This window comes from Polypterus senegalus, chromosome 6, assembly GCF_016835505.1.
Source record: "Polypterus senegalus isolate Bchr_013 chromosome 6, ASM1683550v1, whole genome shotgun sequence".
Lineage (NCBI taxonomy): Eukaryota > Metazoa > Chordata > Cladistia > Polypteriformes > Polypteridae > Polypterus > Polypterus senegalus.
The window spans coordinates 129,778,069-129,798,333 of NC_053159.1; the positions used below are offsets into that span (position 1 = coordinate 129,778,069).

Sequence of the window (20,265 nt, forward strand, 5' to 3'; positions counted from 1 at the left end):
CAACTGAAGAAAAGTCAGCCAGAATTACAGAAATTGGGACTAATCCCCCAGTATACCTCGACCTAGCCTCACCAGACCCCATCATATCAACCTGGTCTGTCACCTGGGTTCTCTAATTTACTGAAACACATAAATATTCTGTACACGTGGTATTCCACACTAGTTTCTAATTCTGTGCTGGAGTGCAGTGAACATGAGTCCACCTCCTGCTGTTCCTGACCTAGATTGTACAGAAGACTGAGAAAACAGAATGCCTTTCATATTGATTTGAGTTTGCTGATGATACAGCCAAGGGTGTCACTGAAATTTGTCTACTCATACAGATCCAGAAGATGATCTATAAATGTCTATATTAATAAATGGCTGAATCTGTAAAAAAAAAAAAGAAAGTCATGGATTCCAGGTGGAGCTAACCATTTAAAAACACCTTCTGCGAAGATCTAGTAATTATTTCAAACCAGGCCTTACCAACATCAACTGCAGTTATATTCACTACAAAAACTCAATAAAAGTACATGATATATCTCGGTATCAGGCATCTTGAAAAATGTTGGACAGGCATGGCATCATTCTGTTGTCCACTCTTATTGAAGTCGATGTTGAAAGGTCATGTTGAGTATGCCACTATTACTAAATGGACTATCAATTGGTGTTAGCCTGACATACATCAGCTTTCATGCTGTAGAAACCATGATGGGTGGAGAACAAAATGACACAGCACTTGGCCATCAGTATGAGAAAAGCATGGTCACAGATCTTGGCAAGCAGACACTTCCACATACACAGTGGGGACATGGCAGGGAAAACAAACATAAAAAGTCAGTAATCCAAAAGGAAAACATATAAAACAGACAGTGGATCTAAATCTGGATAATCAAGTCTTTAACACACAAAAATGAGAAAAAAGCAAAAAATTAGACAAAAGGTTGCAAACTTTAAAGAGAATCTTTAGACTCTCACCAAAAACATGAGAAAGGCAAAAGACTTCAAAGCAAGAGCATTGAGAAAAAAGTGAGCTACATTTATAATTCCGCTTATCCCCTGCACATGATTCAGGTACAAATAGTAATTACTTAACAATGCAGTTTGATAGGCAAAGTCAAGGACAAACAGAAGGGATGTGGAGCAGAGACTAGGCTCCACTCCAACTAAATATGGATTAGAGTGGCCATTCTATGCAGACGAATGAAAAGAAGCAAAATGAATATAAGAACCAGGCTTAGAATGATACTAAGACCAGTACAGAGTAGGATGATGCATCCATGGGCTAAAACAGAGAGAAGATAAGTATTTGTCATCAACATGAATATACATTCTAGAGTGGTCATATGATTACAGATATGTGGCAGCAAGATGAATGTATGGAATAGAGATGAATACCAATATAAAGAAATATTAGTATATGAACTACACTCATAAAAATGCTGGCTTTTTAATGGCATTTTGAGGTTCTTTGCATATGAAGTGGCATCTTTGTACTTTGAAAACACTTTCTGATATTCAGAAGAAGTCTGAATTCTTTACTGTATGGTTGTCTGCCTAGCAGGACACTAACAGATTAAGAAAACCTTGGCCTAGTCTGTGTTGCTGTACATATGCAGCAACCCATTAAAATCAAGAACCCATTGGCATTTCACAAATCTGTTACCATCTATTCATGTTATTTACTGTGTGGAGCCTGTTTTGGATTGAAATAAATAAAGGTTCTTCCTGAAACATGAATACAAAGTACCAAGATCTTACCAATAAAGCTACCTTTGAACATATTAAAGATTTTCTAGTGTTATACATGGTCAAATGTGAGTCACAAACATCTAGAATACTGTGATAAAATTATCTGGCTTGGTTTTAGCTATTGTGTGTGTTTAAGTAATGAGTAGATATTTGCTAATTGCCCAGTACTTATTTTTAAGCTAAAACTTTCTGTAAGTATGGGTCAGTCTGATTAATATCTTCTCTGTCATTTTTCCACTTCAATTTCAGCTGAGCAAGCTTTGTATTGATGGGAAATCCATATCAATCCTAAAACATGCCATCTTAGTCAGCATTTCTGGTTTGTGGGTTTTGTCCGCAGAACAACTTTGGTGCCCTTTGTTCTTATCATTTTATGAAGATCTGTGGTTCTTTACTTGCCGTTTAACTCTTCATTCAATTAGAGACATTCATGCTTACCTTTTGTGATTTTCAGTCCATTTTTGATTTTTAACACATTTAGGTCACTTATCTATAAAGACAGTAAAGCACTAACATTGGAGCATAAGGCTGTCTATTCAGTCTCAACCACTTCGTGACCCTGAGATGATCATTTAACCTCCCTGTGCTCCAGTTGCAGGTCATGTGTCTATAGGACTTTTACCTTACTTGGATAAAAGTACCAGCAAAAGACGTAAATAAAAATCATGCAAGAATAGGAAGTAGGTGATGATTTGGTGGCCATCGTACAAATGCAGTGACCTTCCCATTTGTACCACATTTGTAATAATAACAAGTATAACGGCTTATGTGTAGTTTGCTAATCATTTAGTCATCTTAATAGTGTTTGAGATTGTAATATTTTATGTTATTGATATTTTATGCTTATTAGGGATGTACATCTAACAGACAAAATTTCATCAAAGGTCCGGAACTCATGATATTTATGGCACTTTTAGGAAACCAGAGTTAATAGAAGTAAATGCATTTTAATGGTATCCTTCTCAGTCAGTCTTTGATGCATTTTGTCAGTTGTAATGCTTGAAATAGTGAGCGCTTACTCAAATCACTTCACAAGCCTTGATGATTATTTCTGACTGTACATACCCCAGCTGGTGAACTCCCATTTCATCTCCACATAGAAGTCCTGAGCCTGAAAGACACAAGCAGGAAAAAGTACTTTCAGAGAGACAATTTGGGAAATGATGCTTTAGTTCTGGGTGTTGGAGTATGAATACAATGTGCCAACTTTTGTATTGAGGCACATGTTTAATTTGACTTACACCTATTTCAAAATCGTGTCTATTTTGTCACATTTGTTCTAAGATGCATTGTGTTTTCCTGGCCTCTCAGTTGAAATCACCAAGGCTCTGTAGATAGCAGCCATCATAATTAGATTCAACATTTTCTGGCTTATTAACTCGTCTTGTCCTTCCCACTCTTCCACCTCATTTATAGCCTGATGATCAACCCCTTCAATTTGCCCCGATTGCATTTGCCATAACTCCTCATCTGCCTTTACATTGTCATATCTTCTTGGAAGCTTCCTATTTTGTTGACCATGGAGCTCCCCTAAGCCTGCCTGAAGCATTTTGTCAGTCAATATCACTGTCACTATATTCTTATCTTTTTCTGATTCTAAAAATGGCTGATCAATTTTGCCTACAGGCAGTGCACAATGGTTTTCTGTGATTGCCTTCCAAAGTCTCTGAATGTCTCTGACCTCCATCTGTCACCCATACATGCTTCATTCCGAGGACAGATATAAATTTGCTTGGGACACTAATTGTTTTTGTAATTTGTGAAGGATCTGGAATTCTATTCTTATATGAATAATCAAGAGTTTTATTTATTCATGCCATGTGGTGCAGTGGAGGCTTCACAGTCACACAAAATTAGGCTTGATTCCTTAGTCAGTCGTGATCTAATGTGGCCTTTGCTTGTTCTCCCTATGCTCACATGGGCTTTCTTCCACTAATATACTTTCATCCTGTAGGCAGCAGGGAATATCAATAATTAGTGCGTCAGTGCAGTCTGTGTCTTTAATAACCTTGCTTCCGAACAATTTATAGTATATGAGGCAGGACACAGTAATTCCCATAATTGTTAAAAAATACTTTCAAAAACTTACAATTCTTATTTAGTCACCTTCAAAATACTCTCCTTGAGCTGCAATACACTTGTCCCAGTGCCTCCCCTTTCCTGTTTACACTTTCCGTATTTTTATTTTGTTACTGAGTCAACTGTACAGTGTCTAGAGCCCCCACCATTTTTTCCAGTATTGGGTGCTATCTGGGTGGTTACAAAAAATCTTTGACCGATAATGCTGTGTGTGCAGGCACATTTTCATTGTGCAAAATACATGCACCACTCCTCTGGACATTTTTTATCCTGTTTTCCCATTGATGCCTCAGCAGTTCAGTGTAATGTCACTGAATAACAGTCTGCTCATGGGGAACAAACTCTTTATGAACAAGTCTGTCACTGTCAAAAACATGATCACCATTGTCTCTTGAAAATCTGCCCAGGTGGCTTGGGGAATAAAAATTGACAAAGTCAACTGCACGATTGTAGAATAAACACTGGAAATACACACTCGATCAACTCAGCACAATGCCAGTTAGAAGTCTGATTAACCATACTTGAGGCACACAATACCTGGCAGCATATTTGATAAATACACTCTATTCCTGTGCTATTGACTGATTCTGTGAATTTTTGGATCAACCTTTGTTTATGGTTTTTATTTTTATTTCTCACCCGTTGCATGGCTGCACTTGGGTCCTAATCTGGATCCTGAGTTGGTTTGTCATTTGGTGGGTGCAGCAATGCGTTGTGTCAGCGTGTGCTCCTAACCCCCCCTCTCTCTCTCTCCTTATTATTATCTATGGAAGAAACTGGCTTTTATGATTATGACTATTTTACAGTCCTTGCTTTTCCTTTGTATTTATGTATTCTTGATTTTGTTTTCGTAGTGGTGCAATATAAGTTGAAAATGAAGTATTTATTGGTCTCTACCAGGATAAATGTCAAGGAGGTTGTTTGTTTTCCTAGCTTTCTAGAAAAGCTCATTATTAAACACTGATTGGCCTATTGTACCAAAACAATATCCGAATGTTGCAAAATCACATTACCACACCTTGACATTTGAGAAGCCACAACTACTAAACCCTGGGCACACTGAAGCACCACAGCTGCTGACCTTCTGAACCCAGGGGCTTTTTCACATTGGGTTTCTGACTTGTGTTTAAGAATCCAGCTTTAACTATCTAAACAGGAAAAGTTGAGTTTGACAAAGAATGATGGATAGGGTTAGTCATGCCCAGTTTTACTTCAAAGTCTTTAGGGCAGGGGTGCCCACACTTTTTCGGCTTGTGAGCTACTTTTAAAATGACCAGGTCGAAATGATCTACCTACATTAAAAATGCGATTATATATATATATACACACACTGAGTATACTTTATACATAAAATATATGTTGTCGTACCTTGCATAACTGAATAACCTTTATGGCACAATAACAATTCAGTACGTTTATGGTCACTACAGTATTTGGATTTAATAATCTTCATGTGGGAAAAGGCTGACTCGCATAAATAAGTACAGCCGAATAATGCAGTCAAGGAGCTTTTAAATTCAATCGAGTGAAAAATGACAGCTGTCTGATTAACTGCGATTTTAGTTCTCTCTCTTTTCTCTTTCTCAGATCGTTTTTCAGAAGGAAGTCAGTTTTGCAGTTTTTATGAGCAGTTCGAAAGTGTCTTTCCACATTTTCCTTCTTTGGAATAGCAATGAATAGCAATGCAGGTTAGGTGGATTGGCGATTCTAAATTGGCCCTAGTGTGTGCTTGGTGTGTGGGTGTGTGTCCTGCGGTGGGTTGGCACCCTGCCCTGGATTGGCACCCTGCCCTGGATTGGTTCCTGCCTTGTGCCCTGTGTTGGCTGGGATTGGATCCAGCAGACCCCCGTGACCCTGTATTCGGATTCAGCGGGTTAGAAGATGGATGGATGGATGAATAGCAATGATAGATTGACAGATCAGACAAACGGACTTTGATTGTGACATTCTGAGAAAAAAAATCCTCTTCCAATTAATTCCACATACCCACAGCCCATACCCTCCCCAAACATTTTTTTTTAAATCCCTTCTTCAGTCGATATAAATTGGAAGGCTAATTAGATCACAGCCAAGCCAGAGTTTTGCAGTAGTTCCCGCGTTTGATCGTGCGTGCGGGATGACCAGTGTGTTAGAAGAAAAGAGATCTCAGACTGGCCACCCTGTATGTCCATCAAGTGGCAAATGCCATAGAGAGAATATATGATAGACTAACGTTTAAAAAAATATTTATTGGAATGCAACGCGATCTACCTGCACTACCTTTGCGATCTAGCGGTCGATCGTGATCGACGCATTGGGCACCCCTGCTTTAGGGATAAACAAACCGGGGAAAATTATTGAATGGTGGTACCAAACACTGGCACATGAAAATAAGTTAATTGTTTTGTGGGACATTAAGGCCGAACCTTACAAAATGTTTATTCTATTGCCATTATAATTGTTTTTTATGATCTGTTGATCTAGCTGGATGAAAGTTTCACATGACTTTTCAATTTCTAATTATTTTCCAGTGTTGCTTACCTTTCTAGGAACTTAAAGTAACATACCATAGACCAAGAACAATCTGTTCAGGCATTTAACCAATAGTGCACAGGGACAATAGTAAATGTAAGAAATGTATCATCAATAAGAGTTAACTGATTTTCTATAGTATACATTAGCTATACCTTGAAGTTCACTTCCATGTCCCTTTTTCAAAATATTCCTTTAAATATGCATTGTCCCCATTCTAACATAACACTCCAGGTGCTTTTATTCACAGAAGCGTTCATGATGCCTGAATTATTCCTGCTTTGTCTATCCACAGCTGTTGCTGCATTTCAGTTTAAAAAGGTCTGTGGAATTGTCAGGCAGCTTTGAAGAAGACACACTCCATTCTGGCCTCAGCCTCACTGTTTGGCTGTCACCCAGGACTGGCCACCCAGGGTGGTTGCCTAGGGTGCATCTCTGTGGGGTGCCATAAGACAGTTTATGAGGTTGCCTAGGAAACAGATAAACTATACCCAATTTTGGCAGAAAAAATGTTGAGGGAAGCACCCTGCACCCAGTAGGCAGTAATGGATCTATAGAAGTACATGCAGTTTGACCAAGAAATTTTGAGATAACTCTGTAGGACTTGTCCAGGCAACATCAGTAATGACACATCAATTGTTTTTCAGTATAATATTATGTAGGGAATCAATTGTCATAGAAAGACCTGGTCTTTATGCACCATTACTCCATCTGTTTCCTCTAATCTGCTCTGTTTCTCTTCATACTTCTCTCCTCCGCTACCCACCGCTCTTATGGTGACACCACTTTGCACCATGTCCTTATCTTTTACAATAATGTACTCCACACTAATATCCTCCCTTCCATTCTTAACAAATTTTCAAATTCAACCACTCATGCTACCACCTGCACTGTTCAATCCAATGTTATAATCCTTTTGATGTGTCTTTTTATCCTCTTTGACTTTTATTTCCACCATCATCTATGCTCTTAACAAATCTTGCCCTCCCAACTTCAAGATCAGATAATGGCAAAGAGAGAGAAATTTGTTAGACAAAGTGGACATTGCCCATTTTGCTAGGGTTTTTGTGGCACACAAGGCCTGTTAGAGCAACAGATTTAACAAGAATGCAGAAATTCAGTTTCACTCCCAATCTGCATTCCTGATTGAACACTAAAGTGAACAGCTGAACTGCAGCTTGAACCAACAGTTTAGTCAGCCCTGTGCCTCATCTGATAACAAATACGTAAATCAGAGTTGAGCTGATAGATTGGTGGCTAAGAATCTGTGCTGGTATCAAGAAGGTTGCTGGTTTAAATCCCTGTACTGCCAAAAGAGATCCTATTATGCTGGGCCCTTGAGCAAGGCCCTTAACCTGCAATTGGTCCAGAGATACTGTACAATGGCTGAGCCTGTGCTCTGACCCCAAGTGGTATGCAAACACTAACAAATTTGCAATATAAGAAATGTTATAAGGAACAAAAAAAAACATTCCACCGACTAGTTTAGACAAAAAGGTGCCCAAATGAACATTCATTTTAGACTTGTAACCTCATACTGAACTCTAGCTGGATGTGATGGACAAATTAAAGCACCTATATGCAGGCACTGGTTCTGTAACTAGAAGTCACAAATGACACTGCAAAGAGCCTAACAGAGATCTGAGGAAGGCAGCCACACACCATGAACAAAGGACCATGAAGCAAAAACCAAGAGTGCACTCAATGCAAGAACTGTCCTCCACTTGAACCTGGAGCAACAACATGCAACTCCACACAGCATCAGACATCATCCTTTAAGTCCTGGTATCATAAAACTGTTATTTATGCCAATATAACTTAGAACTCTAAATAGCCAGAAAACAGCCAGCCTCTTACATGTTCGTCTGTCTCATCTGTATTATTTTGCCTCTTACAATCAGTACGCTTTAGTTACCATCATATAAATTTAACAGCTAGAAATCCCTCCAACAGAGAAAGATAAGGAAATAAAGTGTAATGGAGTTGCCAAAGGCAATAGTGATAACTAATAACTAATTGATTAATATTAATTAATCTATTCTTCTCCTCACATCATACATATTTTCCAGCAATTTTTAAAAACTACTTCCAGTACTGTATCAAAAATAGCTTTTAGGTTCAGGTCTGGTCCTTGAAGCTCCTGGTACCATCCTCGAAGCACTCCCTCATCAGCCCCAGGTGTCCTTCAGTGGACCATGGGTAACTAAATCAGGGGCTTAAACATTTGCCATGCACTTATTTCCTGGAGCAACTGTGTCCTGTGGTGACCTAGTGGAGCATATTAAATATCCAGGAAAACCCCAGATCATAATTACCATAGATACTCGCGTATAAGTCGAAAAATGTATGCCTTAAAATTCATTCAAAAAAAGAGGGTCAACTTATCCACAGGGCAACACAATTTTCCATAGAATTTAGGTAATGGCATTGTACACTCAATGCTTCACGGTGTGCATCTGCCGTTTCCCTACCTGATATGCTTTGACTGCTCAATTAGGCCTACACACGGTGGGAGTTAGTCATTATTGTAAGAGTGGGTGTTAACAGTCTGCTACTCTCCTTACCAGAATTCGGCGTTGGATCTTCTTGGCTTGTGGGCGACCTCGTAAGCGTAGTCGACTGAGTCTTTGATGTGTGGAAAGGCACAAAGTCACCCCAGTTTTTGATATGCCGGGGAATCGAACTGTAGCAGGTATTGGTGAGAAGACCGTACTTATTAAGACAACAGGCCATGAAAAAATCCATTTCACCGTTGTCCTCACTTGCTTGGCAGATGGTACAAAGCTGCGCCCAACGATAATATTGAAGAGGAAGACGTTCCCAAAGAACATAAAATTTCCTGCAGGCATTACTGTTCGTGTACACCCCAAAGGTTGGATGGATGAGGCTGGAACGAAATTGTGGCTTCAAGATGTGTGGGCTAGGCGATCAGGAGCAGGGCTAAGAAAACGCCCATCACATTTGGTGTGGGACATGTTCCGCGCTCATACATCAGAGGGTATGAAGGATGAAGCCAGGAAAATGGCGACTATGTTAGCTGTTATTCCCGGCAGATTGACATCGATGCTCCAGCCATTAGATGTTTGTTTGAACAAGCCATTCAAGGACAGAGTACGCAGCATGTGGCAGCAGTGGATACGTTCTGGAGAAGTAAAATTAACAAAAGGAAGGAATTTGATGAAACCAGACATTGATTTAGTAGCTAAATGGGCAAAGAAAGCTTGGGACTCAATTCCACCAGAAATGATCAAAAAGTCGTTCTTGAAATGTGACATCAGTAATGCTATGGATAAGAAGATGATGCCATCTATGAAGACAAAGAATCAGCAGCAGATGATTCAACAGATGGCGACAGCGAAGAGGACAATGTTTATGCTGACGACGTCACGGAAGAAGACTTTCACGTTTTATTCAGACATTCTGATGACGAAGAATCGGACTTTGAAGGATTTGAAGAAGACACTTACGGCCACTTTATTATATGCGAGAGACTTGACTACGAATTTATTTGAAATATTCTAACTTTAAGTGAATAAATAAAAAGGTTTTTGGAGTTTTAATTTTGGCTTTCTAAAATTCTTCAAAGATTAAAATGTTGAAAGTCTGGGCCCAGGTACATTGGGTATAATTATGAAATTCAAAGAATTTGATAGCTGTCAAGTTTTACCCTCGACTTATACACAGGTCATAACAAATTTCGTAATTTTTGGCTTAAAAATCTATATCTTATCCGGAAGATCGACTAATACGCGAGTATCTACGGTAATAGCAGGAAGCCATGAGTAACTCACACTGCCACTTATTGAACTGAAGGACTTCTGCTACTAGGCCAACACTTCCCTCCTGATTTATTTTCAGTGGTGGGAAGCCAATCTAAAGACTCAACCTTTGCCCCATAATGTGGTGACATTTTTGTGTTTAACTGATGGATCAGCCAACCCTCTGAACCCTAGAGGCACCTGCCCTGCAGCATCCTGGTGGAACATGTTACTCATCTTTCCTGGCTGCATCCTATACCACAAGGGATCCTATAAAATTGTACTTATGTCACCGGCAATTGATGGTTAACCAGTACAACATGGCTTTATTGACCACAAAGTATTCAACACCAGAGCGTTCGCATTTTAGGTTGCAAATTGTACACTAAACAGTACATAATTGCTTGCACCCCAGTCTTGAAAAGTCCCACCTCCATAGTATACTCTAAGTAACTATACTGGTGCAAAATTCCATCATCCCTGTATATATATATATATATATATATATATATATATATATATATATATATATATATATATATATATACAGTATTATGTATACATACATGTATGTGTACATGGAGTGATCATAATAATTATTGTATACATATCAGAATATTTACATTAGCCTCCATCATTTTTTCAAGTTAACATTGTTTAATTTATCTGTCAGACTTAAAATTGCAAGGAAACAGCAAGCAGTTGTCAGGTTAAAAATGGGTGTGGAGATTTGCATTTTCCCTCGCCTGCTGCATGCGCCTGTTATCTGAAGGCAGCTGGTGATTGTATCATGCTTCGCTGCTTCCTGCCTTGATTCTCTCCCTATCTTCCTCTCTTTCCTTTCCCCTTATCCTTTATTAAATATGCCCCGTCTGCTAATTTTAGTGCATCTTTCCTTCACACCACCTCATTTCTCTTTTCTTGCCTTCAGTTATTATGCCTTTCTTTTAATTCAATTTGTTTTCAAAGGCTGGCATCAGAAAAATGCCTTCATGTCTATAATATGGAAAATGGGTGAATATATTAAAGGCATATTTGTACATAAAAAGAAACACTGAAAGGTTCATAATCAAGATAAATGGATTTTTTTCAATTTCCAACAGAGATTTTCCTTTCCCCTTCAGAGTAAACTTCAGTCATAACACACCTACGATATCAGAATAGAAAATGTAAATAAAACCAGAAAGTGCAGTAGTCCTTATATAATTAATTCAGAGCAAAATAATAACACAAAAAATGATAGATGGAAGATCCATGCATTGGGTTGAAAAGATGAAATGTCTCTCTAAAGGATGACATTCACAGTGATACTGCACTAATTGGCACTAAAAGGGGCAGATCCGTGACTGGTCGCGTCCCCAATAGAGTGAACTTTCCTATGTAAAGGTGCTTCTGCTTGGCCTGGGGGGGGGGTAATGTTAACAAGTATAGAATACAACCTAAGCAGAAACAAATAGAAAGACAGCCTCTGCTTATTAGAGTCCTTTAAGAGAGAGCACCCTGTAAAAATACTCTGGTGGCCAGTTACAATTTGTGACGTCCACCTGCAGCACAAAGGATTTGTTACTGGAATATTATGACTGCTTTCCTCATACAGTAGGTCATTCAGTCAAGCCTGCAGAGGACATATACTGGATGAAGTCCTGTAAGTGGCAGTTACCTGTTTCAGCTTGTCCAGAAGTAAAGGGATGCCTGCCAGGCGCTTGATAGCCCTTTGGTAGTCACGGTAACGGAGGACAAGTCGTACCATCTCAGGGTCTCGTGTGCTGACAGCTTCTTGGAGCACTAAGGGATACAAAGAGAACAGAGATATCAATGTCTAGTAATGGGGTAAGGGTAGTGAGGTGCTGGAGCGTTACCCTTCTTTTTTTCATAATAGGTTTGCTCAAATACTACTCTTATTTACTGTTCAATCAAAATAGTACAAAGACACACACTAAGCAGATACCATATCTCTCAAACTAAAGCAAGAATGTACATCTTATTTATGTCTACTTTATGAACTAGTCAAGCATTCTTTTGATTATATAAGGTCTCTGCATAATAAGGCTCTCAATAAAGCAAACAAGATACCAATCATAACAAGATAAAAAAATTGCAATGCATAAAATTTCAAACCCATGAAGAAAAGTGGAATTTTTTTTGAAACTACAGTCCACACCACAAGCATTAGATGACTTAGGAGAAAGGTGACAATTACATCACTATTAGTAGAAACAAGACAGCGTGATGCTGTTCATTTCAGTTCAGTTCCCAGCCAGGTCAGTTATTTGTGCTCTGAGTGGGAGTGGGAGTGGGAGAGTGGGCTTTCTCTAGAACTTTAGTTCCTGCCAAAAATGTACAGGTTAGCGGAGGACTCTACTGTGCAGCTCATACAATAATGTGTCAGAACACAGTGAGTGTCACATGAATGCACTGAAGCATTCACACTGCTGCTGTCGCTGAAATAAGTTTATAATGCTTGTAACGTTATGGGCTGACTTCAGTGTGATGCACTGAAACCAGTGAGCAAGCCAACTTTCACAAGGGACTTTTGGTTTAATATCAGGCTTCATAACACTCACCTGATTTAAGATAAAGGACACTTCCATTAATGAAAGACTCCACCATCTTACTCTGCTGCTTTTGTGCATGTTCATGTAAACTGACTTTATGTCCTGATCCTGGGTTACATTTGGGGCCTCCTACTGCACCACCGCTTGTTTCTACTGTAGTGATAGAGGTGTTCAGTGAATGAAACAAACTATATTATTTTTTAAAGATTTTAGTGTCAGAGAATCTGGTAAGTCTTCAAGAACATGTTCTCACCACTCCGTGTTCCTTTCAACTCACCTAGTAACTGCTGCGTTTTTAGATTTTTCTTTGCCTTTTAGATAGATAGATAGATAGTTTTACTTAAAGGATGTAATCTATTTTTATGTACTGTCAGTGGAGGTTAGATGCATATTCCAATTTTCAAGAAGTGTTTTTGCCCTTATTTATCACACATCTTAGAATCCTAACTAGCTCAAAATTCTCAGTGTGATACAATTTTAATGAAATAAAGCAATATACAATAAATGAAGTACAAATGAATTAATACATCAATCTAATAAAAAATACTTCAAAAATGAAACAAATATGCATTTACCACACACACTCTGCTCTCTCCTCAAGGTTCCTATTGGAGCTTCTTCAAATTATAAAATATTCCTCAAATTTACAGTGTGAAAATTATTTCTGCAATTTTGTCTACAGTCACTTCACCTTGGAACACCCTGTGGTCTTCAAGTTTGCAGAAAATGCTGAGTGACTCTTATGGACAGCAGAGTTTGTGCTTAGGCAGTTAACCCAACATTTCTCTGGTACAGGGAAAACCCCACATTGACCCTGCATTTCATGTCTCTGACAACAATAATTTTCAATTGTTTTTTAAGAAAGAAGCAGTGGGAACATCCAAGAGAAGGCCTGTATATGCACACTAGGCTGACATTATTGATGAATGTTTTCTCACAATGAATAGGTTCCCTTACATGCTGTATATCAAATATTAATCACAAGATACTCGTAATTATGGGTTGATTTGGATACAGTTGTCAACAACAGGAAACCCATGCTTTATTACAGTAAGTTGCTCTTCTAGTGCTTCGTTTTAAATCACCATTAACAGTTGGACCCATTCCGCTCCCCAATTAATTTCTTACACTTTGATTTTACTTAACTATACCCGCCCCCTTTAATACAGTAAGCATTTCACAATATCCTACATCATCTAGCATGCATTTTCAATGCTCTATCTCCCCTAATAATAACCTTTCATATAGTGCCAGTGCTATGTTATTTTGCACCCTAGGCCAAGCTTATTAGTACACCTGTTTGGTAGCTCACCTGTGTAGCTGGGTTTTTCGCTCCTTTATGATCTGCACCTTAGGTGAATGCCTAATTGACATTAATGGTGGCGTCGGCCCTGCTTTCATACAGTTTTATTTCAGCCAGGGTTCTTCCCCTGGGATTCAGATTCTTGTTTTGTGTCCTTTACATGTATTTTTGAATCATTCATTTATGTTAATATTTCTTTTGTTAATTATTTCCTTTATTCCCGATGCATTTGTTATGTTCCTTGTACTTTGTGGGGGGGTTCCCTAAGAAGAGGGGCCACCTGCCCATCACTGCAACAGTTGCCCTCTTCTCTATAAAGGCCAGGTCAGTGCACAGTTCCTTACAATTCATTTTGAATGCACTTTGGAGTTTGTGAGTGTTTCTTTGTGATTAATTCTGTGCTTTTATGATGTATTGGATTTTTGACCTTTTTGCTCTGTTTTTTGCAAGTGATCTTCCAACTTGCAGGGAAATCATGGGAGTTGGTGGCAGGACTGACACTCCAGCCACCATAAAAAAACTTCACACAGCTGTGAGACAGCAGAAAGGACTAATTTTTGCTCTTCACAGGAGTAGCTCTGCTGTGGCTGCTTGCATCATGAAGGGGATTGGAGAAAGCCCTCGAGAGCAACATCCCCGAAAGAGTCAGGTGTGTTGGGGATCAGAACTGGTGTGGGGCTGAGGCATCACCCACTGCAATGCAGCACTTGGGTCCCAATTTGAGGCGGCCCATCCGAGTAGGTGCGTGGAATGTCTTGTCTCTCTGGCATGATGATCATTTTCCTCTGCTGTCGGAGGAGCTGCGTAAACTCTGCATTTCAGAGGCAGCACTCTCTGAGGTGCACAGACCGGGGACTGGCCAAATAAAAGGATACACCTTTTATTGGTCTGGTCTCTATGATGGCTTTCATACTCGAGGAGTAGCTGTAGCAGATCAGCTTCTTCCAATGGTGTCCAATGTCACTCCTTTCAATGAGTGTATTATGAGACTCCTATTCCTTGGGTGCCTTGTCTGTTGTCTCAATGTATGCTCTGACTGCGGTGACTGATGTCTCGGTGAGGAAGACATTTTATTCTCATCTTTGCTCAGTGGTTGATGGGTGCCCACGAGGTTACAGTCCTCTGGTCATGGGTGACTTCAATGCAACCACTGACACTGACAGGGCTGGCTATGAGAATTGTGTTGATCCCCATGGGCCTGGTGACCATGGCGAAAGTGGCTCTACGTTCCTTGACTTTGCAAAAGGTCAGGGGCTGCAAATCACTGTATCCTGGTTCTGACACCCTGAGCTACATTGTTGGACTTGGTACTCCAATACTGGTGGTGCGGTGAAGGAGATTGTTCACATCCTTGTAGGCAGACACTGGAGGCTCTTGCAAACTGCAGGGTCTACAGAAGTCCCCAGTTTATGAATTCTGACCACAGACTTGTTGCTACTCTGAAAATCCAGCTTAGGTCCAGTAGGTTACCACTTACTAGGAAAATGAGGCTGGACTTGGCCAGACTCCAAGATCAGGCTGTTTCTAACGAGTTTGCATGCAGTTTGTGTAAGGAACTTGTGAATTTGGGTGCGACTGCCGATCCTAATGTGATGTGGGAGACCTTCTGTGACAAGACCCTGAAGGTTGCTGAGGGCTGCATTTGTGTTACTGGTGTTCCTAGAAGGAAGTGTTTCTTCTCACAGGGCACCCTGGATATCATCAAGAGGAGTTGCAGCACACGGCTTGATGGCAACTCTGGTCTGTACCGGGAACTGAGAAGAATGGCTGTGAGGGTTCTGAGGGCAGATAAGGAGATGTTTGTTAGAGGAATCTGTGAGCAAGTGACACACCATCTGTGGTCTAGTGACCCACGTCCTGCTTACAGAGGAATCGAAGCATTACGCACATCCGAATCTGTTCCTTTGAGAGTCACAGTCAGGACGGCTGATGGAACGGTCCTCACAGATGACAGTGCAGTTGTGACCCGCTGGGCTGGCTACTTTGAGCAGCTGTTCAAAGCTGATCTTCCAGCTAGGACGTTGGATATCTCTGGGTCCACTGTTCTTGAGACTGATCCACCAATTAGCTGTGAACCACCCAATCTCACTGAGATGGTATAGGTGGTGAACCAGCTGAGGGAGGGGAAGGCTGCAGGGATCTGTGGTATCCGGGGTGAACTCCAGGCTGGTGGCAAGGCTATCCTCCAGGCATTGCAAGCAATCTTTGATTCCATTTGAAAGACTGGAGTCATCCTAACTGACTGGAAAACAGGACTTGTCGTCCCTAATTGGAAAGGGAAAGGTGATCACCTGGGGCCTCATGTATAAACGGTGCGTACGCACAGAAATGTTGCGTAAGAACTTTTCCACGTTCAAATCGTGATGTATAAAACCTACACTTGGCGTAAAGCCACGCACTTTTCCACGGTACCTCATACCTTGTCGTACGCAAGTTCTCCGCTCGGTTTTGCAGACTGGCGGCACCCAGCGTCAAAGCAGTGCTACTGTTCCTGTGTGGTTACTCTTTATTTTCCTGACACGGCTTTATAAATACACTGAAACTAACTGCCTATTGTTTATTATTGTAACGCATCTGATTGTAATTAACTTGTAACAATATAATGGTCCAGGGAATAGCCATAGTATTCCAAATACCATAACTGCTTTAGCATTGTTACTCTCACTGCACCTTCTTCTTTCAGCTTGCCCCATTAGGAGTTGCCACAGCGGATCATCTTTTTCCATATTACTCTCACTGCAGCACTCGGAGTATTTATATCACTGTATCTTCAAACTGTATGTTTTGAAGAATCAGCACTCTAAGCTTACAGATGGCTTAACGTCTGTTACAGAGCTGATTGTGTGGGGATCGGTTACTTGGAGAAAGAAAAGCAAGGACTGCAGGGGCAGCCATACCAATAGATAGATAGATAGATAGATAGATAGATACTTTATTAATACTGTATATATTGAATATAAAACAGAAAGAGAAAATAACGACACAGCTAAAAACACAGCGGCAAATTTAGGCAAAAGTTAAACGCTTGTTTTCACGAGCACGAGGCGGCTATGCAGTGTCTGCAACGGATGTGGCCATCCACCGTGCATAAGATACCATATTGACATTGGACTTTCTCTATTGGACAGAGAACTGAGTACTGCTGCAATAAATAATTTCATCGAAGGTCACACACAATCAATAACATGCTTTAACTACCATCATGAAAATAATATCACGTATACATCTCAGTATTTTAGTTATTCAGAGAGCTGTAATATCATTAATGTAATGGATTCTGTGTCTTGTCAGAGGAAGAAAGCCGGTTTAAGAAGCAAGTAGTGATTCACACACACAGAGCACATAGAAGATCAAATACAAAACAAAGCATTTAACGTTCTACTTTAATTACGATGTGATTTGAGAAACTGGTTAATTAAACGATTTTAAGATGAAGTTTATGATGTTCTACTTTAATGACAAAATAAACTACGTGATTAAAGTGGAAATGTTGAGATTGAAGTTGACATTTCGTGCTTTTTCCCCACTGTGTGCCTTTTTTTCTCTGTACCCTAATAAGCTTTCATATGACAGTGGGCTACAACGCGCCTTTTCACAGTGACTTTGATATGTGACTTCTTTTTTATTTCCGGCACTGTGTGATTTTGTGAACGTGAGCTTTCAAGTTTCTCCAACACGCTATGTCACTTGATCAACTTCCTTTTGTGGATTATACCACGGTTTATTTGAACAAATAGTATGTTTTTCCTTTGCCTCCACTTGGTATTCGCTGAAATTCTTATATTTTCCCCCGTGCTTTTCCCGTTGTCTTTTCACAGAAGGCTGCGCTTAAGGGCGATTTATATTCATTTGCATATTCAAAGAGGCGTAATTCTGGGAGGAGTGGGGCGTTACATAAAGCGCGTGCACGAGCGTTACTTTTCACGCTGATTGGAATTTATGTAGCGGAAGAACGTGGAAGTTGGAGTATGCACAGATTCCTGCATCTGGATTTTTCTGTGCGTAAGCACATTTCGGCTTTTGTGCTTACGCCATATTATAGTGCGAATTCTACGCACGGCGTTATACATGAGGCCCCTGGATTGCGGTAACTACATGGGGATAACACTGCTCTCAGTGCAGGGTAAGGTCCTTGCTAGTGTCATCCTCAATAGGATCCGTGATCATTTGCTCACCTACTAGCCACCGGAGCAGTCTTTTATCAGCATTGTGAGGAAGCGTCACGTACAGCACTACGGCCATGTGGCACGATTCCCCGAGGGTCATCCAGCTCTCAGGATCCTTCTTGTTGAGGACCCGAGTGGCTGGACGAGGCCAAGGGAATGCCCACGTAACACCTGGCAGCAGCAGATAGAGGGTCATTTCCGGAGGGTGGGACTGGACCGCGTGTCTGCCTGGGGGGCTGCCAACCAGCATCCCAAGCTGTTTCTTCATGTGGTGGGTGTGGCAACGCACTGTACCAGTGCATGCTCCCCAATCTGACCTGACCTGCTCTGTTCTTGACCACCTCTTTGGATCTCACATTGGTATTTTATTCACCTTGGATTGCCTTTGCTGTCAACTCCTTTTGCCTTTTGTACTCAATAGAGATTACATTTTGTTCAGAGCATTTTTTCAAGAATAAATCTTTTATTATTAAACACTGTGTTTTGCTTGTTACAAACCATGTTTGGTGGATCCCCCTGTAGTGGTAATTTTTAGGATATTTCAGGGCTTTTTACTGGGAAACTTTCAATTTTCATAACACATACTCCTTGCTCCTATTATTAGCATTTCTCTATCCACCTTTGTAAAAGGATAAATGTCTGTGTGTCTGTGTATCTTTGTGTCAGTCCAGCTACTATGTCTCTGTCATTCGAACAGATGCCGCATCATAAACATTTGTAGTAATAAAATGATTATATTTGTCATTCCAATAAATGGCATATCACAAACATTAACACTGCTTTTACTAATCCCATACCAAATGGCATATAACGGTGACATTTGCATTGCATTTGTCATTCAACAGATGGCACATCACAACCATTTCTATTAATGCATTTTATTGCTACAAATGTTTGTGATGCACCATCTATTGAAATGACAAATTTAATGCATTTTATTGTTACATGCATTACAAATGCATTCCAATAGATGGTTCATGGCAAACATTAACCTTGAGGTCTACATTGATTACATCTTAGGAGGGTAGCGCATCTAGTACAGTAATAACAACTTATGCCCATTCTTTATTTACAATTATGCAAGCACACTTAATATCCCCAAATAAGCTTCTCTCCACTCCACATATAAATTATACTAATAAGAATTAATTTCCTGAAATCCATACCTTTCATATATTTCATAAAGTCTCTCCCTTCAACTTGTCCTCATCATGTGTATGCTAATTTTGTATGGTTGTGGGTTTTTTTTACCTTTGAAGATGCCTGGGTACTCTGTGTCTGCTAATCACACTTTATGCTTAATATTACGAGTGTGGATTGAAAGAGTTTATCGTTACATACCTGTCCACCCATTTCGATTTTCTTTGCCTACATCTGCTCCATGTTTTAGCAGCACACATGCACATTCCACGTGTCCTAGTGTCACAGCAAGGTGTAAAGGAGTTCGACCCCGGGGGTCCAGTGCTTCAATATCCACCTGAATTTAAGTGAGACAGACAGAGATAATGAGAAGATGAGCATATTGGGTAATAAAACCAGTATGCCTAAACTTTTCCTGCATCCTTAAGATTCAAGACTTAGCTCCTTATCTTAGTGTTGCACTTGATATTGCTCATAGTGTGGCATATGTGCTGAACATTCCTCATAACTGACTCATTCTGAAAATATAAACAAGTTGCTTAACCTGGCATTTGTCTGGTTGTAAAAATTCATCGTTCATGACAATAAATGATCCATAGTAAATAATGGAGCGACAGACTCAACACTGGAAAAAAAATGATAGAAACACAACACAGAGTAGAGGAGTAAGACATCAACTCAATGCTGAGTAGGACTGAGAGATGCACTCAATACTAAGTAGAAAATTAGCATAAAAACTCAGACAGTCGAAAATCAAGAGAAGAGCTTAATATATACTGGTAAAATACTTTATTGCATTGTTGAGTACTCAGAGGCACACTCATTACAGAATAACAATGTTGCCTGGTTGACAGGTTTTTTTGCCCTTTTGGGCTACATACAGTGTGTTTGGCATCCGTGAGAAAAGATGGGAATTCAAAGGTTGTGGTTTTTTGGGCTAAATTCTGTCTGTTTTTAAACCACCTCCTTTGCCTTATTAGCACTTTTTTTTATCCACCGGGGACCCCCATCCTCTACCA

At 40.0% G+C, this 20,265-nt stretch overlaps 1 protein-coding gene across 2 annotated transcripts in view; it reads right to left on the reverse strand.

Moving 5' to 3' along the window:
• Positions 1 to 20,265, reverse strand: part of ankrd13b (ankyrin repeat domain 13B) — a 167,731-nt gene that overhangs the window by 43,908 nt on the left and 103,558 nt on the right. For both annotated transcript variants that reach the window (XM_039757189.1, XM_039757190.1), the window contains exons 2-4: positions 19,448 to 19,583; positions 11,743 to 11,867; positions 2,800 to 2,845 (exon numbers count right to left, since the gene is read on the reverse strand). In XM_039757189.1, coding sequence (XP_039613123.1) covers positions 2,800 to 2,845; positions 11,743 to 11,867; positions 19,448 to 19,583 — 307 coding nt within the window. The remainder of the gene's footprint in view (positions 1 to 2,799; positions 2,846 to 11,742; positions 11,868 to 19,447; positions 19,584 to 20,265) is intronic.